General features: G+C 37.8%; 1 protein-coding gene across 2 annotated transcripts in view; it reads right to left on the reverse strand.

Moving 5' to 3' along the window:
• Positions 1–2036: 2036 nt before the first annotated feature.
• LOC124790106 (coronin-7) overlaps positions 2037–19669 on the reverse strand; it is a 238154-nt gene continuing 220521 nt past the window's right edge. For both annotated transcript variants that reach the window (XM_047257676.1, XM_047257675.1), the window contains 2 exons: positions 19085–19168; positions 2037–2845 (listed from right to left, as the gene is read on the reverse strand). In XM_047257676.1, the coding sequence (XP_047113632.1) occupies positions 2837–2845; positions 19085–19168 (93 nt within the window). In that variant the 3' untranslated portion in view covers positions 2037–2836. The remainder of the gene's footprint in view (positions 2846–19084; positions 19169–19669) is intronic.

Genomic DNA, 19669 nt, shown 5'->3' on the forward strand with positions numbered 1-19669 from the left:
AGCTATATGTTCAGGAGACAAGTCATAATACCGATGCATACACTTTCTAGCCACGTTTTATTTTAGCTTCTGATTTTCTACGTGTCTCTTAATCTTTTATTAGCTCATTTTTGTCAATATAATATTGATTCTGGAATTGAATCCTCACTGAATTTCATCCCCTCCCCTGCCTCCTCCCCCCCCTCTCTCTCTCTCAATATTCTCCACTTAAGTAACATGTTCTCTCTCGCCTTACTCCTCAAAATATAATTTTAAAACTATCAGATCCTAGTTAATATGAAAATCCATTGTATGAATTGCTATTGCCTTGTCATTAATCAAGACTGTAGTCTAATGGTCATTATGTGACTGCCAGAAGCTGCATTTGTTACTTTTCAGTACAGAGGGTTTCTTAATTTGATTGTTGAATCATAAAAGATGAGGTTTTCTTTGAAATTATTTACAATTCTTCAATGGGTCCCTGGAGTTTGTGAGCACTGATTTCCTTTTTAATGATATGAACAAAATCTAAAGTATTTTTATTTTGTACCGTTGTTTACATAATCGGAAACAGCAAAAATTTTCAGTGCCATTGCCTCAAATTTATTATAGTAATTAAAAATGCATGAAAAATCTGATACGGCTTTGGGATTTTGGAAGAAAGAAGTTCTTTCTCATTACTGAAGATTGAAAAATAAAGTAAATGTACAGATTATCTGTAGGTGGACTAATGGGTAAAGTGAGAGACTCAGAAGTGTGTGTCAAAATCCAAATTCTGAATATGGATCAGAACAGAATATAGGTCATAGGATGTAGAGAAGAGATTTCAAATTTTTGATGCTTCAATACAGCTGTGTAAGATAGAAGGCTCCATCACTCATCAGAATGAGCAAGAGACAGATGATCTATTTCTCTGTCTCTTCCTCATATCACTAAGTTCTTGAATATTAACTTCGGAAGCTCTTTACCATTTCCTCTCAAGTTTTTCTACAAGATTTCCTCATTCATGTTCCTGCAATCCATTCCCCCACCCACGCACAAAAAAAGTCCCTATTTTTGTCCTTGCTGGCCCTCTCAGTTCATTCCTATACATTCAGATAACATGTACTTATAATCACAATGCTTTAACTATTCCACCACCTCGAATGGTTCACAGGCAGAATGTCATGGATCATATCATCTGATATTAAGCTATTTCCTATCCTTCTGTCTCTTCCTGACAAGTTTCAAAACATTTATCACTTCCTGTTCTTAGCTGCTTGTTAATGAACTCCAGAAGCTCAAGGCTAGGTGGCCAGTAGGTCATGTCTGTCTACTTTAGCATTATGCTAAGAAATTTATCTTAGTATGATAATTTTATCTCCTGTAATTATATTTTTCATATTGGCATTTACAGTTTCACTGGTAGCATGCCATTCTTTTTGCTATATATTCACTGAAAGTAGTACCTTTTACCATATGCAGTGTTAAGTGAACTTTCTTGAACCATTTGAACCTAATTACTTTTGGTCAAGAATTTCTAACAAGATTATAAGCAAAAAGATGAGAATTCTACTGTAGCTTACTATCTAGTCATCCATACTGATTTGTGTATCCTAAAAGATGACAACAGTACAAAGGAAAAGAAATGTTCAGTGAAGCTCAAGACATGGAGGCCTCTATAAAGGAAGTAACACACACACACACACACACACGCACACGCACACGCACACGCACACGCACACGCACACGCACACGCACACGCACACGCGCAGATGGGGAGTGGGATGAGTGGTGGGAGGGGGAATGGGGGAGGGTGGAGGGGGGAGGGAGAGGGAGAGGGAGAGGGGGGGGGAGAGAGAGAGAGAGAGAGAGAGAGAGAGAGAGAGAGAGAGAGAGAGAGAGAGAGAGGGGAGGGGGGAGGGGGGGGGAGGGAGGGAGGGAGGGAGGGAGGGAGGGAGGGAGGGGGGCAGAGAGAGAGAGAGAGAGAGAGAGAGAGAGAGAGAGAGAGAGAGCTTTAAAATAATATGGTTTTTTAATACAGTTGTATACTGCTGAAAGAGGTTTGAACTTATTTTACCCTGCATTTGTAAACTTACTACATAAAATATGACAACCAGATCATTTTAAACAAAATACATGAAGACACAACAGTGCCTTTTGAATATGGACATGCAAAGAAAATTAATATGACACTGAGTGAATTTGTTCCAATCCAGAACAGAAAACAATCTTGGATACTGTATATTAAGAATAGTTCATATTCTTAGTACTGTTCACTATAAATACACATATCATAAATATTTTAAATATATATATATATATATAAAACAGGCAGTTCAGTTAAAATGTATCTAACATTATTCTTGGGCTAATTGTCAATTAGGACGGGCCACACTGCCGAGTTAACAAATAAAAGTGGCCCAGCAAAAAGATCAACACTATGTTTTAATCTGAAGGACAGTTTGACAGCCCTCAATATCCTCAGTCATTATTAACAATGTTTACAAGCATTTTACATTTTTTGTTTCTTTTATTACACTTTGCGCGTGGGCTGTCATTGACATTTTAAGAGCCTGGAGTGTATAAGAATGTCAATCTGAAAATTCAAAAAGCATTAACTGGTGACAGAGCAGAACTTGACCCATATATTAATTCAGTCAGCAGAGACGAATCTCACAGAAGTGCTGGAAATTAGTTGTTATAAGAGACTTTTCATACTGTGGCAGTGAATTCACTGAAAGTGAGAATTGTGTGCTTTCAGTTTTAAAATGACCCTGGTTCTTCCAATGCTGCAGCAGTGGAATTAAAAAGATCCATAAAAAGTGGTGTGGTCCCTATGTAGATTGTGTAGTCTTGATGATTCAGTGCTGTAATTTCAGTCCTCCTGTAAGCAAAATTAGTAAAAAGTGTCCTGTTAGTAAGTTACCAATTGATTTACAGAATATTCAAGCTGCATCCATGTTATGAAAGGAGTACCATAAAAATTTATTTTCTCACTTTAGTTTGATCATTCAGAGTTAGCACAAAAATGTTTAATGTTACTATTATCGACACTTCAAATGAAAACTCATGCTGGAAGTATCACATGTCAATCCAACTTCTAGATGCTATTTTCTTATAACAACAGTTCTTAACACACTATTTTGATTTTCAGTAATAGCGTGTTATTTATTGGGATTCTTAGTTTATAATGTTGGCTACAACTGCTCACCCACCTTACTTATGAAATATATTTTGTTATGTGAACACAGTTGCAACTGTACAGCCAATTTAATTCACATGTTAACCAAATAAAAATACATTCATAAAACTGTATTTATTATGTTTATTTCTGAATAAGCAATACGGGGATCTCATTTTCTATTGCATCACCGTAAAAGTGACACTGAAATATGACTGATAAGCATCAATTCGTGAAAAAAATCAGGAACAGTATTTACTGAATTAAAGTAAGTTAAATCACGAGAGACCTCCCTGATCCAAATTTCAGTCCTTTTACCTGTGAGTTCTTAAAATTCCCGTTAGTTCTGTCCTGATTTTGCTAATCCACTGTTCTTCAATCTTAACAAAGTTATCAACAATTATAGTTACACTTCCTAATTGTTTCCAGATTTAATCTCTTCAAAATTGGACAAGGTTTGTATGACAAGCTTTATGAAGTTTGAACTTTGAAATGTTGTATGCTAGATTTTGTACACAAGATCCTGTATGAATAATAATAGAGTTTAGAATAAAATTTCACAATAAAATTTCAGTCACTCGTTGCACAGATATTTTTGAGCCGTGCACAGCTCATGTTCATGCCATTCATTGCTTGTCATCATGTCTTTACAGTACCGTCACCTCATTTCTTATTCGATTTACTGGCGTCACTTATCGATAAGTGCACTGATGTACAATCTCTGGAGCGACTGCTAGTATTTCCGGGTTGTCCTCTGTCGGGGTTCAGTTGGAACGGAGCACCAGTGAGGTGCGGACAGCCAGTACTCGCCAACCACTGGTGACACACATGAACTGTCCGATGGAAGGATATTGGAGTGGGAACGACTTCTGGTTGGTCATTCAGTTGGTCGTCTCATTGGGCGACCTGTATTTGGTCTTTTGACCGTTTCTGGGCTTGGGCTTCGTCAGTTGGTCATCTTGCCCAATGTGGGTAGGTTCCTTCCTTGTGCAGAGATGTTGCCAATGGGCAAGAGTTACCCCTGCATGGTTGGGTCCGAGCCAGTGTGCCCGGGTCACTGTGTCTCTGAGTTCTGAATGGACATCAAGGGATTCGGGATGGAGCTGCAGTGAGCTCCGGACAGCCATGACTCGCTCGACCATTTCCAACACACGTAACTTGAGTGGGGACAATCTTGCTTGGTCGTTCGGTCGGTCGTCTCATCAGACGACATGTAGTTGGTCACCGAGCGCTTATGGAAACTCTGTGTGTGTCGACTTGTGATTTCTCCTTGTTGTTCCACAGTGATTGGTTTTTGGATTGTCAGAGTTTTTGGTGCACGTGTTTACATGGAGCTGTGTGTAGCTTCTGTGATTTCCACTGAGTAGTTATGATTGTTGTCTGCGTACTGGAGTAAGCAGTCAGTCGGTTGGACAGAGCAGCGAGTGTGTGTTTCCTCGCCGTCTCGATGTGTCCGGCACGGCTTGTAGTTCGACGGCTTTGGTGTTTTTTCGTTTTTTGTCTTTGAGTGGTTATTGTGCCTCGACTGTGTTTACACGCCAATTGTCAAGACATAGTGCTGTTGGGATCTTCATCCTCGATGAAATTTTTGGTTGTCGTGCCATTGGTCGGGTGGAAGGGAATTGATTAGGTTGTTGGTTGGTTTTGTCAGCGGTCCCTAGGTCATGCTGCCAACCGATTATTTAGTGTTACGCTTGGCTGCCTGTCTCACCTAAACTGTTGTTAAAGTTTCTTCCCCAGGCCGACCCCTGGAGCACTTCTGAGCACCACTGTTCTGTTGTTATGATTGTGATTTTCTTTTGTCGCAAGTACTATGCCAGGCCTTCAGTCGTGTATTAATTTTGTCTGTTCTATGTTCAGTATATGGACCTCAGCCGAACCTTATGAGAAGTATTTTAAGATTTGGCCTTCAGCCAAGTTCTATTTAAAATTCTTGTTTGCTCTGTATTTAGGCCTTCAGCCACGTTTGTTTTAAAATTTGTGGCTTTCAGCTGCAATGTTTAAATTCCTATCGGTAAGGTTTCTCTTTAATTATCTTGAATTCTTAACATGGCCTTCAGCCATACTGTGTAAATGCTTATCTTAAGGTTTGTCTTTAATTATTTTGAATAATTGTTTGGGCCTTCAGCCATCAAGATATTTCAAGTTGTCTTAAGATGGTTTTTTGTTGTACTGTCTAAATGTTTGTCTTTAAAGGTTGCTTTTTATTATGTTGAAATATTATTCGGCTTTCAACTGAGGAATTAATCGAAATTTTCCTCAATATGGCTTTTAGACAAAATTGGTAAATGCTTGCCTTTCAAGAATTTCCTTTGCTGATCTGAAAAGTTATTTGAGCCTTTAGCCAAGACGATATTTTAATTTTACTTAAGTAAGGCCTTCAGCCGTTTGTCTAAATACTTGTGCCTTAAAAGGAATTATTTAAGGATATTTCAATATATTAACCTGTCATCTTGAGAAGCTTACAAAATTAGGGATATTATAAATCATTAGATGACCAAGATCTAGCTAAACAGGTAATACAACATGTAAAAGGAGATAATCACGAGGGGACTGGAACACTGCAGTAAGTGGGGGGGGGGGGGGGGGGGGGGGGGGCAGTATTAGGTATGAGAGAGGAAAAAGACTAATTGAGTTCTGCTGAAAATTTCAGCTAGTAATAGTGAATACACAGTTCAAAAATCAGAAGAGAAGGAGGTATACTTGGAAACAGCCAGGAGACATGGAAGATTCCAGTTGGATTACATCCTGGTGAGGTAAGAGTTGCCAAAAACGGGTAGCTTGTAAGGTGTACCCAGAAGTACACATAGATTCAGATCACAATTTACTACTGATGAAGAGTAGGTTAAAGTATAAGAGAATCATCTGGAAGGATCAATGGAGAAGGAAGTCAGATACTGAAATGATGAGGAATGACTAGGTGTGTTTGAAATTCTCTAATAGGTGTTTCAGTCGAAGAGAAAAGAACGTCTCCAAGAAATGGTGATTAAAGGAAGTTGGCGAAATAAATATGCAAAAAAGAAGGTAACCTACAAAGGAATCTTTGTTTACAGGCGAAAAACATCAATTGGTTGACAGAACACAGAAACACAAAAACTGTCTGGAATAAGACAGGAACACAGCGATATTGGTCACTTAAAAATGAAATAAATAAGAAAACACAGGGAAGCTAATGCAAAATGGTTGAAGTAAAAATGTGAAGAAACTGAAAAATGATTGACATTATAGAAGAGATGGAGACAAAGTGGAAGACAGAAGGGATACAGTATTAGGGCCGGAGTTTAACCTAACATTGGAAGACTTCAGATCAAACAAGGCAAAGGGCATAGGTAACTTTCTTTCAGAAATTTTAAAATGGAAACCACACCACTATTCAAGTTGGTATACAGAATCTGAGAGACCAGAGGACATGCCACCACACTTTCGAGAAAATATCGTGGACACAATCCCGAAGATGGTAGAGACAGATAAATGTGAGAGCTATCGTACAACCACTTTAATATCTTATGCATTAAAGTTGCAAATAAAAATAACATACAAAAGATTGCAAAAGAAAACTGAGGATGTGTTAAGGTGATTATCAGTTTGGCTTTTGGAGAGATTGGAATAAAACAAACAAAAAATTGAGGACATTGGGTACAACTGCTACTCTGAAGTGAAGATGGCACAAGACAGTTAGTCGTGGCAGGCTGCAATTAAAAAAAAAAAAAGTTTCCATCAAGTTCAGATCACGTGAATTTGATGGTCAAGACATCAGTGTGACTTCATGACTATCATGCTCCTTGAAATACGTTTGCATGATTCTGACCTTGTGAAACAGACAATTATACTGCTGGAAATTGCCATAGATGTTGCAGAAGACATCAAGCATGAAGGGATGCAGGAGGCTGAAGGCCCACAGTAATATTCACATAGTCCACAACTGTCATGGTGCCTTCAATTACTAACACACTAATATTGCCTCCACCAGGCTTTAAATGTTGGGTGGTCGATGTCTCGAGCAGGCTGGATGAGAGTGTATCCCAACACAACCATTTACTTGATGTAACAAGAAACAACATTCATCTGACCAGACATCATGTTTCCACTGAGCCGCAGCCCAATCTTCATGATCCTACGCCCATTGAAATCTTTACTGGCAGTTTTATTATAGGAACTTGTAGAGGTTATCTGTTGCAGACCCACATGTTTAACAATGTGCACTAAAGTGTATGCTCTGAACATTTGCGCCTGCTCTAGGATTGTACTCTGTCATCAGATCTGCCACAGATCGCTGCCCATCCTGCTTTACAGAGTGGGCACACTTCCTATTTCCATGTTTTGTAATAAGGCTTGGACGTCCCACATCCTGTCATCCATTAATTTTTTCACTGTCCATCATCCATTTTCCATAAATGCTCTTGATAGTACTATGTAAACAGCCACCCAGCTTGGCCGTCTCCAAGATGCTTGTTCCCAGGTGCTGCCCTTTGTCAAAGTAACTTATGTCAATAGCTTTCTCAATGTGCTGCCTCGATTACCCCATTTGTGGCCTTTATTGTATTTAAATGAGTCTCCATTCATCTCTGCTCCACTTATATACTTTCCTTATCACGTAACATGCTCACAATGCCACCAGGTGTCGTTCAGTCCTGTGATGGGCAGTGAATGTTGCATGCCTTTTCTGGAACATGCACTCTCAGAATAAAAATAGTAAAACTCTCAGTGATTCACAATGCCTCTATTGAAGCATCTTCCACACAGAAGGGTGAGAGTATTGCTATAGAGTTGGTGATAATGCTAGAAGGGTCAATGCATGCATGGACATAACTGCAACACATTTTTTTCAAAGTTCAGTAGGTCAGTTAAAAATGGGTATGGTATAGCACAACAAAGAAATTACCTACAAGTGTGGGGACATGGAGATAAAAAAGACAACAACCACACCTTTACTATTGCACTTTAAAAATAATGGAAAGGAGTGAATGTAACCATTCACCAATTGGAGAAGGCGTTGAGCAGTCTATTGACACACAAACACGACTGAAATGTTGCTGACCCTCAGAAAATGCCCTTCTCCATCGATTTCTATCTTTTTATTCTTTTAACCAGTTCACTCACGGCCCCCCCCCCCCCACCCCCCCCCCCCCCCCGACTTCCTTTTATGGTGTTGTCATGATGATGATCTCCCTCTCTGGCCTTGGAACCCTTTTTCTCCTCTACTGTTAACATTCATACATCTCTGTTTTCTGATTTTCTCATCCAGCTTCAGATCTCCATCTTGGTAATGTCAACTAACGTATTTTCCATCCTCCATCTCGGTAGGACCCTCTTGCTGGTGGACTTTAATGTCCTTTTCATGGTTCTCTTTGGTGTCCTGTCATCTGACATCACCTCCAAATGTTTGAGATTTGATAAATTTAACTACATCCTTACCTTGTATAGGTTGCTATAATTCATTGTCGTATATTATTTCCCATACTCTGTCCACAGATTTAAGATGGTATTTTTCATTCAAATGTTCACAGGTTGTTTATCCACTTCCGTTACTGTCCATACATCTGATCCATACATGACAACTGGTTATACAAATGAATAGTATACTTTTACCTTTCTTGTCACTGTAATTAGAGAATAAGTGTGCAAAATAGCCTCTGTTTTCTGCTTGCATTATTTCTCTTAATATATTTTCTCACATTAATACTGCTGGCTAAAAGGACACCTATGTAACTGAAGCAGCAGGCACTTTCAAACATTTATTAGAAGACTTCAAGTCATTTAGTGGTGTTCTGGCCCTAGAAATTGACATCATCATATATTTTCACATATACAAAGTCCAATTTTTCCTCCTGCTTCAATTATTACATATATTTGATTAAGGGTATTTATCTCTCTTGCCACACTTGCAATATCATTTACATATACACATAACTGATCCTATTTTGTCAGTATTTTATACTGACACTTCAAAATGCCCAATTATGGAACTGTAAAGAGATCATCACTCTGGTCCCAAGCCTGAAGAAAAAATTCTTGATCATTTTTTATTTAGCTTTACTTTTGCCTTTGTGTCTTTCATTGTTAACTAATATCCTTAATTTGTTACAGATTCACAGTTCTTTTAGTGCCTTAAGTGCAGTGGCAGACAGATATGGGGGGAGGGGGGTGTGGGGCATGCACCTGCCCCCCCCCCCCTCCCCCCGCACACACACACACACTTGCGGAGCCACCCGCATTGCCACTTGCGTTGCCCCCGCCAGTCAGCCCGCATGCTATTCGTTCATTTCTTTCACCAGTCAACTCAACTGAATCGAGTTATTGTGTAGTTGTACTTTCCTATGTAGCGCGTGCGTCCACGTCATAGTATTTTATGCGTTTCTGTCTGGCACATAGGGATCAACATAATGCCTTAGCTCTTTTGAACACTCACCCTGACATTGATTGTCCTATTGACAATGTAATTAACCAATTTGCCAGGAAGAAAATAGGTACATAGGATTCATCATTTAAGGAAGAGAACAACAATCTTAACTTTTTATATCACAAGATGGCATTGTCTTGTATATGTGTATAATCAGTTTAAATAAAACTTTCTTAAACTTTGCATGTGACGATTATTTTTTATTACAGTAAAAGTAAAGGTAGTTCAAGATATGTTTAGCACCCCCTCCTTGAGGTTTTTCTGTATCTGCCACTGCTTATGTGATTCTGCTCTGTTAACACTCTCAAACGCCTATTTAAAATCAACAAACAGGAAGTTGAGATCTTTGTCATATTCTTCACTTTTTTCCATTATTTGTCTAGTGACAAAAGTGCCTCTATATAATCGAAAAAAGCACTGGTACACTCTGAAAATATTTTCACTGCCCCCTTCTTTTTCTTTTCAGTCAGAATCCTTGTTAATACCTTGTAGACTTTATTCAATGATGTTATGCCTCCATAGTTCTCACTTGATAACTTTTCTTCTTTTTTATTCAGACAACATATTGTTCCAGTTTGACAATCCACTCTCACACTTTCACTTTCCCAAACATTATTTGTTACTGAATTTTTCTTATCCACAAGGTAATTATAAAGTCCATGTGACCTTTTTTTTAATTGTATGGGTAAATAGCTAAATGTAATGTAACAAATGATACATTACTGAATGACAAACTCTCAAAGTTTTTTTTAACATGGTGCCAACTAGTTACTTTGGAAAACTGCAGACAGGGGTGCCACCAACCATAGTTGCTGAAAACGATGCCAGACTAGGAGGAGTAACACACTGCACGCTAGACCTTGCCTGTTGTTAATCATCTGTAAGTGTTCAACGAACTTTCTGTGGCAAGTTTCACAAGATAACACAAGTTTACAACAGCACAGAGAACTGGTACAAGAAATTCAAGGAGCATGATTGACTGTGTGATGCAAATGCTAGGGTTGACTGAGCATGTCTCAACAGACAGCACACTATGTGAGAGGTGAAATGTTGTGAAGTCCCACAAAGCCTACTTACCAAGCTAGTGCAGAGTCAAACACTCTCAGACAATAGTGTGAAAAATCCTTTGTAAGCAATTAAGAGAGAAGCTGTACATATTTAAGCTTCTGGAAGCCATAGGCCATGACCACAAATTGCACCATCTGCAGTGATATGGAAAACCTCCTTGAAAATGACAACTTTCCAAGGAAATTTATCTTCAGTGATGAAGTCATTTTTCATCTTTTGGGGAAGATCAACCAATGCAACATACACATATGGAGACAGATAATCCTCATGCAAATTTCAAACTTGTCCAGGATTCCGAGGAAGTTAACATGTTCTATGCTGAGTCCTACAAGACAATCTATGGATCCTTTTTTTGCTGAGAGAACTGTCAAAAGTATTACATACATCAACAAGCTGCAACAGTGGCTCAAGCCACAACTTGAAACTGACTGCAGGAATTTTATGTTTCAACTAGGTGGTGCCCCTCCACATTTTCACAATTGCATGAGATGTTGCTGGATGTATCATGTGCCCACTGACCTGGAGCTACTCAGTTGGCAACCACTGTCACTGGAAGTAATTTCTCGAGGGGGAGGAATACATGAAGAATGGCAGTTATATTCCACATCTATAGCAGAACCTCACAGACTTGTGGCACAGCATCGTTTCTTATTGTCTCTCCTCACATGATCGATTGGGTATGGGAGAATTGGACTACTGATCAGATGTGTGCTGTGTGGCAAACGATGGACATGGAAAATATTTAGAAATGTTACAAAAAAGCTTTGAGAGTTACATCATTCTTGGTCATTTATCTGTACCAATTTTCGAAATTATTTCATGGGCTTTATAATTGTTCTGTATTGTGTGTTGACCACCATATAAGTTCTCACACTATTCAATTTATGACAGGTGTATGGCTATTTTCAATCAGTATATTACTGACTCCACCTCTTGTCCCATCGATCATTTTGCTTCTTTTCTTTTCTCTTCTCTTCTCCTGGCTCTATATTGTCCTTGTGTTCCTTTGGATCTCAATACATGATTTGAATTGATATTCAGTACTGTTTTCAAATATTCTGCCCATCTCTAACTATCCCACCATTTATATTTTCACATAAATTTAATATACTGTGAAGTTTTTTCTTTGTGTGCCCCACTGTATTATAGAATTTTCCCAAGATTTCATTTTGTTACTTTAGTTCTAGCTCTTGAAATTTTGCTTTCCAGTATTCTTTTCTTCTTTTTCTTTCATATCATATAGGCATTTGATCTTAATTCTTTATAGTCAAGGGGACCCCGAAAAACTGGAATTACTTATTAAAGGCTATACATTTTCAAATTGTTCACACAACAACCTTATCTTCTTCAAAATACTCTCCATTACAACTAACACATTTGTCCCACTGGTGCTTCCACTATTCAAAACACTTTTTGTAGTCATCTTTAGAAATGGCTGACAGATCTTCCCTCATTTTCTTCCTTGACTCCTTCAATGTTGTCAAATCGGTGTCCTTTCCAGCCCAAAAATAAAAAAATCCCACGGATCCAGGTCAGGCACATAAGGTGCGTGGGACAGCGGAACCCTGCCATTTTTAGTCAAAAACTGTCTAACAGAGATGGGTGCGTGTGCAGTTGCTTTGTCATGGTGGAAACACCAGTCTCCTGTCTACCACAAATTGGGTCTGCTTTCATGAACACTGTTGCGCAATCTTCCTAAAACATCGAAATGAAAGGTTTGATTGATGGTCTGACCTGGAGCAACTAACTCTGAATGAACTACACCCTTGACATCAAAAAAGCAAATCAGCATTGTTTTGATGTTTGATTTTACTTTACTGTTATTTTGGACGGGATGAGAATGATATCTTTCGCTTGACTGTTACATTGTTTCTGGGTCATAATCACAGCACCACAACTCATCACCAGTAATAACCTTTGACAGAAAATTTGGATCAGTTTCAAGCTGTTGTTTCAAAACACAATATGTTTCAACTTGAACCAAGGAACAAACTTGGCAGTAACCCTTTTCATTTCCAAGTCCTCCACTAAAATTCGCTGAACTGAGCTCCAATATTACATGCTAATCTCTGACAATTGAGCAACTGTCTGTTGATGGTCTGTGGGCGCAAGCTCTTGAATGTTTTCAATATTTTCACTGATTCAGGCAGGTGATGGACATCCAGAACGAGGTTTGTCACCAACTGACATGTCGCATTTTTAAATAGAGCAAACCACTCATACTTTTGAGTTTTACCCATAGCATGATCTTGGTAAGCTGTTTTCAACATTGAAACAATTTCAGCAACATTTTTACCATACGGAAAACAAAATTTCATAGCTGCATGTTGTTCACTCAAAGTTGCCATCATAAAAAAACTGAACAAGAACAAAACAGTGCTAGCAAAAACAATCACTGCAAATGAACAGAACAAGCCTGTTTGACAAAACAGGCAGCAATGAATTGCACTGTAAATGTCTAGCGGCAGAAATGCATGCTACACAAGCTACGTCCACGGCAGTGTTATTCCGGGTTTCTTTGGGTATCTCCTCGTACCTCTGCATATTTTCTTTTTCTCTGTAGCATAGTCAGTCTTACCATAATTCTATCCTCTGTCCCTAGTCTACACTTGTCACCAGATTGTTTGTTTATTTCTTTTCTTTTAATCCCAAGTAATTTGTTTTCTGGTACCTATTTTACTGCTTTCTGGGTCATGTTCCACTTGTCTTGGTCTCTTACCATTTCCTCATCATCTCTTGTAGTATCTCTTAATTTTATTTGGTTATTTTTACGGTTTCCACATGATTTAGTTATTCTATGTCACAATTTACTCTTTTTTCTGTTCTGCAGTTATTTATGATACGCAACTTCTCTCTCACTGCAGCTTTTACAGCATAGTAGTCTTCATAGTAAACAGGATCCCTGCAGCTCAGTACATCTGTGACTGACAAGGCATGATGTGCTTTTACTAAAACACAATCAGTTTGGTTAACTACTCCATCAACATTCAAGTTTCATGTCCCAAGATGTCTCATTTCATGTGGAAAATTGGTACTCTTAATGAGTAAATTATTTCTAGCAGGAAATATTCCTCTGCAGCCACTGAGCCCAATGTTACAAGTCTCCCAAAACTAACAGTATGTCACATTTTGGTACTTTACTACAGGGGCATTCAATGTTCTCGTAAAACTGTCCTGTTCTTCTTCCTCCTGTTTGTCCTGTTGGTGAGTATGCTGTTGTTATTGTCATATTCCCAGATTTACCTTTTATTCTCAATCTGCCAAGTCTTTTGTTTATAGCTTCAAATATCAATACACAGGTCCTCATCATTTTTGTTATTATAACGCCAGTTCCAGATTGACTTTTCTTCTTTATGCATCACTACGCATAAGAGAGTATTGAGGAATATTTATCTATCCTTGTCCTTGCCATCTCACTTCTTGAAGTGGTGTGTATTGTATTTAACTTCATGACCTCTTCAGCTATTTCTTTCATTTTTAAATGTTTCTACAGTGTTTGTATATTCTAAGCTCCTATTGCAAAATCTTTCATCTTTCTTATCTGCCAATATCATACATTGACTGTGATGGTAACTGTTTCGTGTTGTGCACCAGTGCATATTCACGTTTTTTGTCCAAAAACGAGTGTTGGGTGGAGGGGGTGGTGACTTATTATTGCCCATCAGATGGTGATGTTTTACCAGCTACGTGTATCTGATTACCATATTTGCCAGCTTATAAGATGCACCAGCATAAGAGATGCGCCTCACTTTTTAAGACTTCTTAGGGAAAAAATTTCCCACTTAACGCATCTACTGCAAAACAACTACAACACATATGCAGGTACATCAAATATCTATGCAATGTAAATAGGAAAAAGTGGTCACCTTTTAATATTCATCCTCAGATCTGCAAAATTCATCCTCAGGGTTGAAGGAAGAAATGCCTGGAGCTGCCATGTCAGAATTTGAATCCACATACAATAAATTAGCCTTTATACCATTCAGTGCTTTACTGATTCCACACTTCTCAAACAATTTAATCACTGTTTCAGAGTTTATAAGAGTCCCATGAAGCTTTGACCCACTCACCAACTTGAGAAATGCTAGTTCTCTTCCTCCTTCCTGAAAGTGCGGTTTCAAAACCTGTAGATTGAATCCATCTGTTCCACTGTTTGATATATACATCAAATGATTGAAGTAAACTAGTTAGTCCCCCTGGAATTGCAGCTAACTGAGTCTTCAGTTCATTTAGTCTATGTTTAGCATCATCTATTCTCTGAGAATGAAACTGATCCCTTACTAACAAGGCAGGCTTCTTCACTAGGCCTCCAGGTCACCTAGATCACCTAGACCAAATTTATCTACCCATAATCTCATTCCTTCACCCATTCATCCATTAATTATTGCATACATAGACAATTACTCTTTTCAGTAATTGTTCCTTAGGAAACATCTTTCTTTTAAAAATCAAAAGTGGTGGCAATCTTGTCCCATCAGCACAGCAGCATAAAATGACTGTGTAGTGAGTCTTTCCATGCCCTGAAGTTTTAACAGTAACAGTAACACTTTTTGGGCCTTGGAAACCACAGTTCTGTTACAAGGCACATAAAAGGTTAGTAGAATCTTGTCCACATTTCCAATTTGTAAAGTTTGTACTTTCTCTTTTCCTTGCATTAATGACAAATCGAAATTTGTTCCTCATACTCAGGTGGCATCTTCTGCGATGTTATTGTCTTTGTTCACATATAAATCTAATATGTCTTTATAAATCTTGACCACCATGATGTTGACCCAGTGAATTCAGGAATCTCTTAGTTTTAGATAACGCTATCGCTTGATAAAAGACCATTTTTGTAGAAACTGAAATTCCTGCATGTCTGTTCTCTAAAATCCAAGTATTGAGTTCTGCATCATGTTTGGGCATTTAACAGTTCAACTTCTTATTTTATGTTTACTGCAAGGTGCTTTATTTAGAACATCTTCCTGATTCCACCAAGTTCTTACTGTTTTTTCAGTTAAAGATGCATTTATGCTGCATCATTTCCATGCACTTTAGCATATAAAGTCACCTGCAGCTTAAATGCAATAGTATAGGAGTGCTGTTTTTCAACCATAGTTGCAAATAAAACCACAATATAGGTTCAACACAAATTGACCTCCACATTAAACATAACAATAACTAAAAATTGTACAAACAACATAAAAACCGTTAATGATGTGCATGTGCGTCCACTGAACTCTATATAACTGGAATGCTCAAAATTCACAATGAAGCTAACAGTGAATTGCTTCAAGCCACAACATAGGAATTTTGAAGAAATGGAGCTTATAGGTACATACCTTAAGTTACTAATGGTGTATAAGACACATCCAGTTTTTGGATCTATTTTTGAAGGAAAAAAGTGCTTCTTTACGCTGGCAAACACAGTACTCTTTGGGATACATTTTTAATATAATCCCATTTATGAAATTTCTTAATGAAGCCTCTAATTAGAACATTAGAAAGTTTTCTTTCACATTTGCAAACAGATTCATTAGTTTTATTCAATGCTGTTATTCTTGAAAACCAAATTGTTAAGAACGTGCTGCATGAGGAAGAGATGAAAGAACATAACTTTTCTATCTTCTGTAGATGTCAAACTTCCAAATGTACTGATTAAACAAAGTTTGAATCTTATTGAAGATTACTGGAAAGATGATACAAATCTGAGTTCTATTTATTGTAAATTCAAAGCAGCTGAAGCAAGTACCTTCTTCTAACATGTAGATTGGAAATTCTGTAAATATTATTTTCAGACTGGGTATGGTTAGAAGAAAGTCAGACATCAAGAATACAGGAGTAAACTAAAAACCTATTTGTTGATATAAATTTGCAGGACAATGTCAACAATTATTATGGTGGAATTCCCATCACCAACTACAATAGGAATACAGGTCAAAAACTGCAATCCAATTACTGTTCAGCTACAGAACAGGATACATATCAATGTGTAAGGTTGATACATGTTCTAGAAGAAAACTTGCACAAATAGGTGACGACTACATATCAGTGTGAAACAACACTAACAGCTTTTCAGAAAGGAAACTGTGTGACGCTCTAATGAAACATTTACCTTTTATTTTTCAGTTTTGGACTTTATTTAGTTCAGTGTCTAATTTTTTTATATTTGTAGCAAAAGAGATGATCAGTCCTCTCAATGATGAAGCCATAAATGATCAATAGAACACTTTGAGCAGAGATAATAGCAGCTCCTGTTTTATAATTCATAAGTAAACAGATTCTCATAGTCTGACAAGTAAGAAAGCAATAATACAGGTATGTAGTCACCCAAAGCTGTTAGAAGTTGACACTGAGAAATGCCGTATGGTCACCTGAGGATGGGGGAATATTAGTCACTATTTGGAACAGGATGATAACAGAAAATCACGAGGGTAAAACTAGGACCACCTTCCCTATACGTAAACTTAGGAGTGGTTTATCTTTACCCATTCACGTGATCAATGTAGATGCACAGCTTTGACCTCTTACATCAGAAGTGTTTTCAAGTGTATTTCAATGGCTATTACTCTTCTATACTGGTCTTGTTAGCATCAGTATTACCTTACAATGAACATGCCAATACACATCAAACCAAATTGTCATGATATTTTTTACAATCACTACTTCTCACAAAATTATAGTGTCTTCCTTTCATAACCTTAATCTGTGTGGCTAGTAAGGGAAGCAAATGTTTCTTGTAATGCACTTCTAAAAAAACTGAAAAAATATTACCACAATGTCCAGTATAAATGGCCCTGTCATTTTATATGTAGCTTGAGTCACAGATTAATAATTATTCTCAGTATGATACTTCCTGAACAGATTAAATGTGTGGTGATATTTCCTTCAGCACATAATTCACTGCCAAATGATAATTTATTACAGACCATCAGTTTCCCAATAGGGTGAAATTACTTACTGGAATGATCATTAAAAGCAGTGTGGGCCCAAGGGGCATGGGCACCAGTAACCACCTGTCACATACCTGTGGGCAGGCGCAAGCAGAATAAGTTACCCATCAGGATGAACTACTGCACCAACTTCTGCAAGCATGTGAGCCAACAGGCACTCGGCCATGGCAGTATGATTGTGTTGGTTATGACATGGCTCCCTTACTGTCTGAGCGACAGTAGTTGGTCATCCCTGACTACCTCAGTAGGGGCAGGCAGGCATTCAAGATGGAACAGTCAGCCTTAAACGGTGCATACCTATCCAATGAAAGCAGCAACAATAGTTGCCAGTCCAACTCCAAACAAAGACAAAGTCTTTAGCACTGCACTTCATGTAGAAGCTAGACAGCCAAATGCCTGCTTTTATGGCCTTAGCTGTAGGCAACATTGGACAGTAATATTAATGTGGCCTGTGACCACCATCCCGACATGTAGTCATGGACAGCATCAGAAAGAAAACTTGCCAAGGGTCAACAGCAAATGATATGAAAATCATAGCATATCACACTTGATAATATGAGAAGACAATGAGCAAAAATTTGAACAACAACTCATATCTGACAGATGATAGCTGAAGAGGCAGGCATGGAAATAATGTTAACAAAGTGTGAGGTAATGAAAATCAGCAGGGGACATGGAAAAATGAAGGCTGTAAGTTGTAATGGGAAAATTATTAAAGATGTAGACACTTTCATATATCTAAGAATTAAGTTGACGAGGAAAGGAAATATCAAACAAGAAATTTTGAACAGGACAGAAAACTGCCCAGAAATTTTATTATTTTGTACAGACATAATTAGGAATTGGAAAATACCTGCTAAAGCAAAGATCATTATACAAAAATCACATTATCTATCACCTTTGACCTAGGGATCAGAATGTTCGACCTGAATAAAGGAAGAGCTGAGTAGAATACAAGCAAGAGAGAGACACTTTCTATGAGGGATTTTGGATAACATGAGAAAGGACAGAATAAGAAATGCAACAATGCAGAACATGATTCATGTCAATCCTCAGAAAAAGAACAAGAAATGTGTTAAAAAACTTCAACTTAAGGTTACTTAATTATTAAACAATGCTCATAAGCTCATAAGAAGAACTGCATCCCACAATCCACTTCTTTCTTATTGTTTTTACACATGTACTTTTCCCATGTGGGTTGTCTCAGCCTCGCCTCCAATTACGTTGCCTCAGACTTTTACTGTTCATTCCTATAGTTTTTTTTTATTTATTTTGTGTTGTTCTCTTTCACTACTGTATCTCACTGCTCATTTTGGCATCGCTACATCACACATTCACTAGATCAAGTTGAAAAGAAGAGCACCAGAATTTACAAAACCTGAACCATAAAGCCTGCTCCATATGTTCTATCAATCATTCATAGGTTCCTCAGGAAGAACAATATTGATCTCTCTCAATTACAATAAAAGTGTTTCTGATTTTTTTCTTTACACTGTGATTTACTGCATTTACATTTTATATTTTCTAAACATTTCAACTCACCCATTCACGGTCATCCACTCCTTCCATGTCATCTTGTTCCAGCTTCAAGTTAACCTCCATGCGGCTGCTCACAGCTCGTTGTATCTAATACCACACACCACTTAAATATCTATACTGAGAGTGAGACTGACATAAGAGCATGAAACTTTAGATACTAATATGTCAATTCCAATCATGCAAAGAAAATGTTCAAAGCAAGTTCCGTAATATCTTAAGAGATCAAATAATAAGAAAACTACCGATTACAAGTGAGATACATTAACTACAAGGTAATGAAGCTGCCCCCTCAAAGACATGCACCTGGAACACATGTTTATTAAGAATATTTGAGACAGAAGAGGAGACATGCAAGATTTAAAAAGACCAATTGATATATAATATTCCATGTTTTTTAAGTTCCTTTATTATGTGAAATGAAAACAACTCAGTTAGAGACAAAAGGACATCAGAAGCCTATAGCAATCCTCTCCGTTGATGTTAGGCTCATTCACAATTTCTGTTGCCTTTCTTGTTTTGCTTGGGCACATCCACAGCAAACATGCAGATGTCTTGGAATGTTATAGGCTGACCACATGACAGTACGTA

The sequence above is a fragment of the Schistocerca piceifrons genome, chromosome 3 (genome assembly GCF_021461385.2).
Source record: "Schistocerca piceifrons isolate TAMUIC-IGC-003096 chromosome 3, iqSchPice1.1, whole genome shotgun sequence".
In the NCBI taxonomy this organism is placed as follows: Eukaryota; Metazoa; Arthropoda; class Insecta; order Orthoptera; family Acrididae; genus Schistocerca; species Schistocerca piceifrons.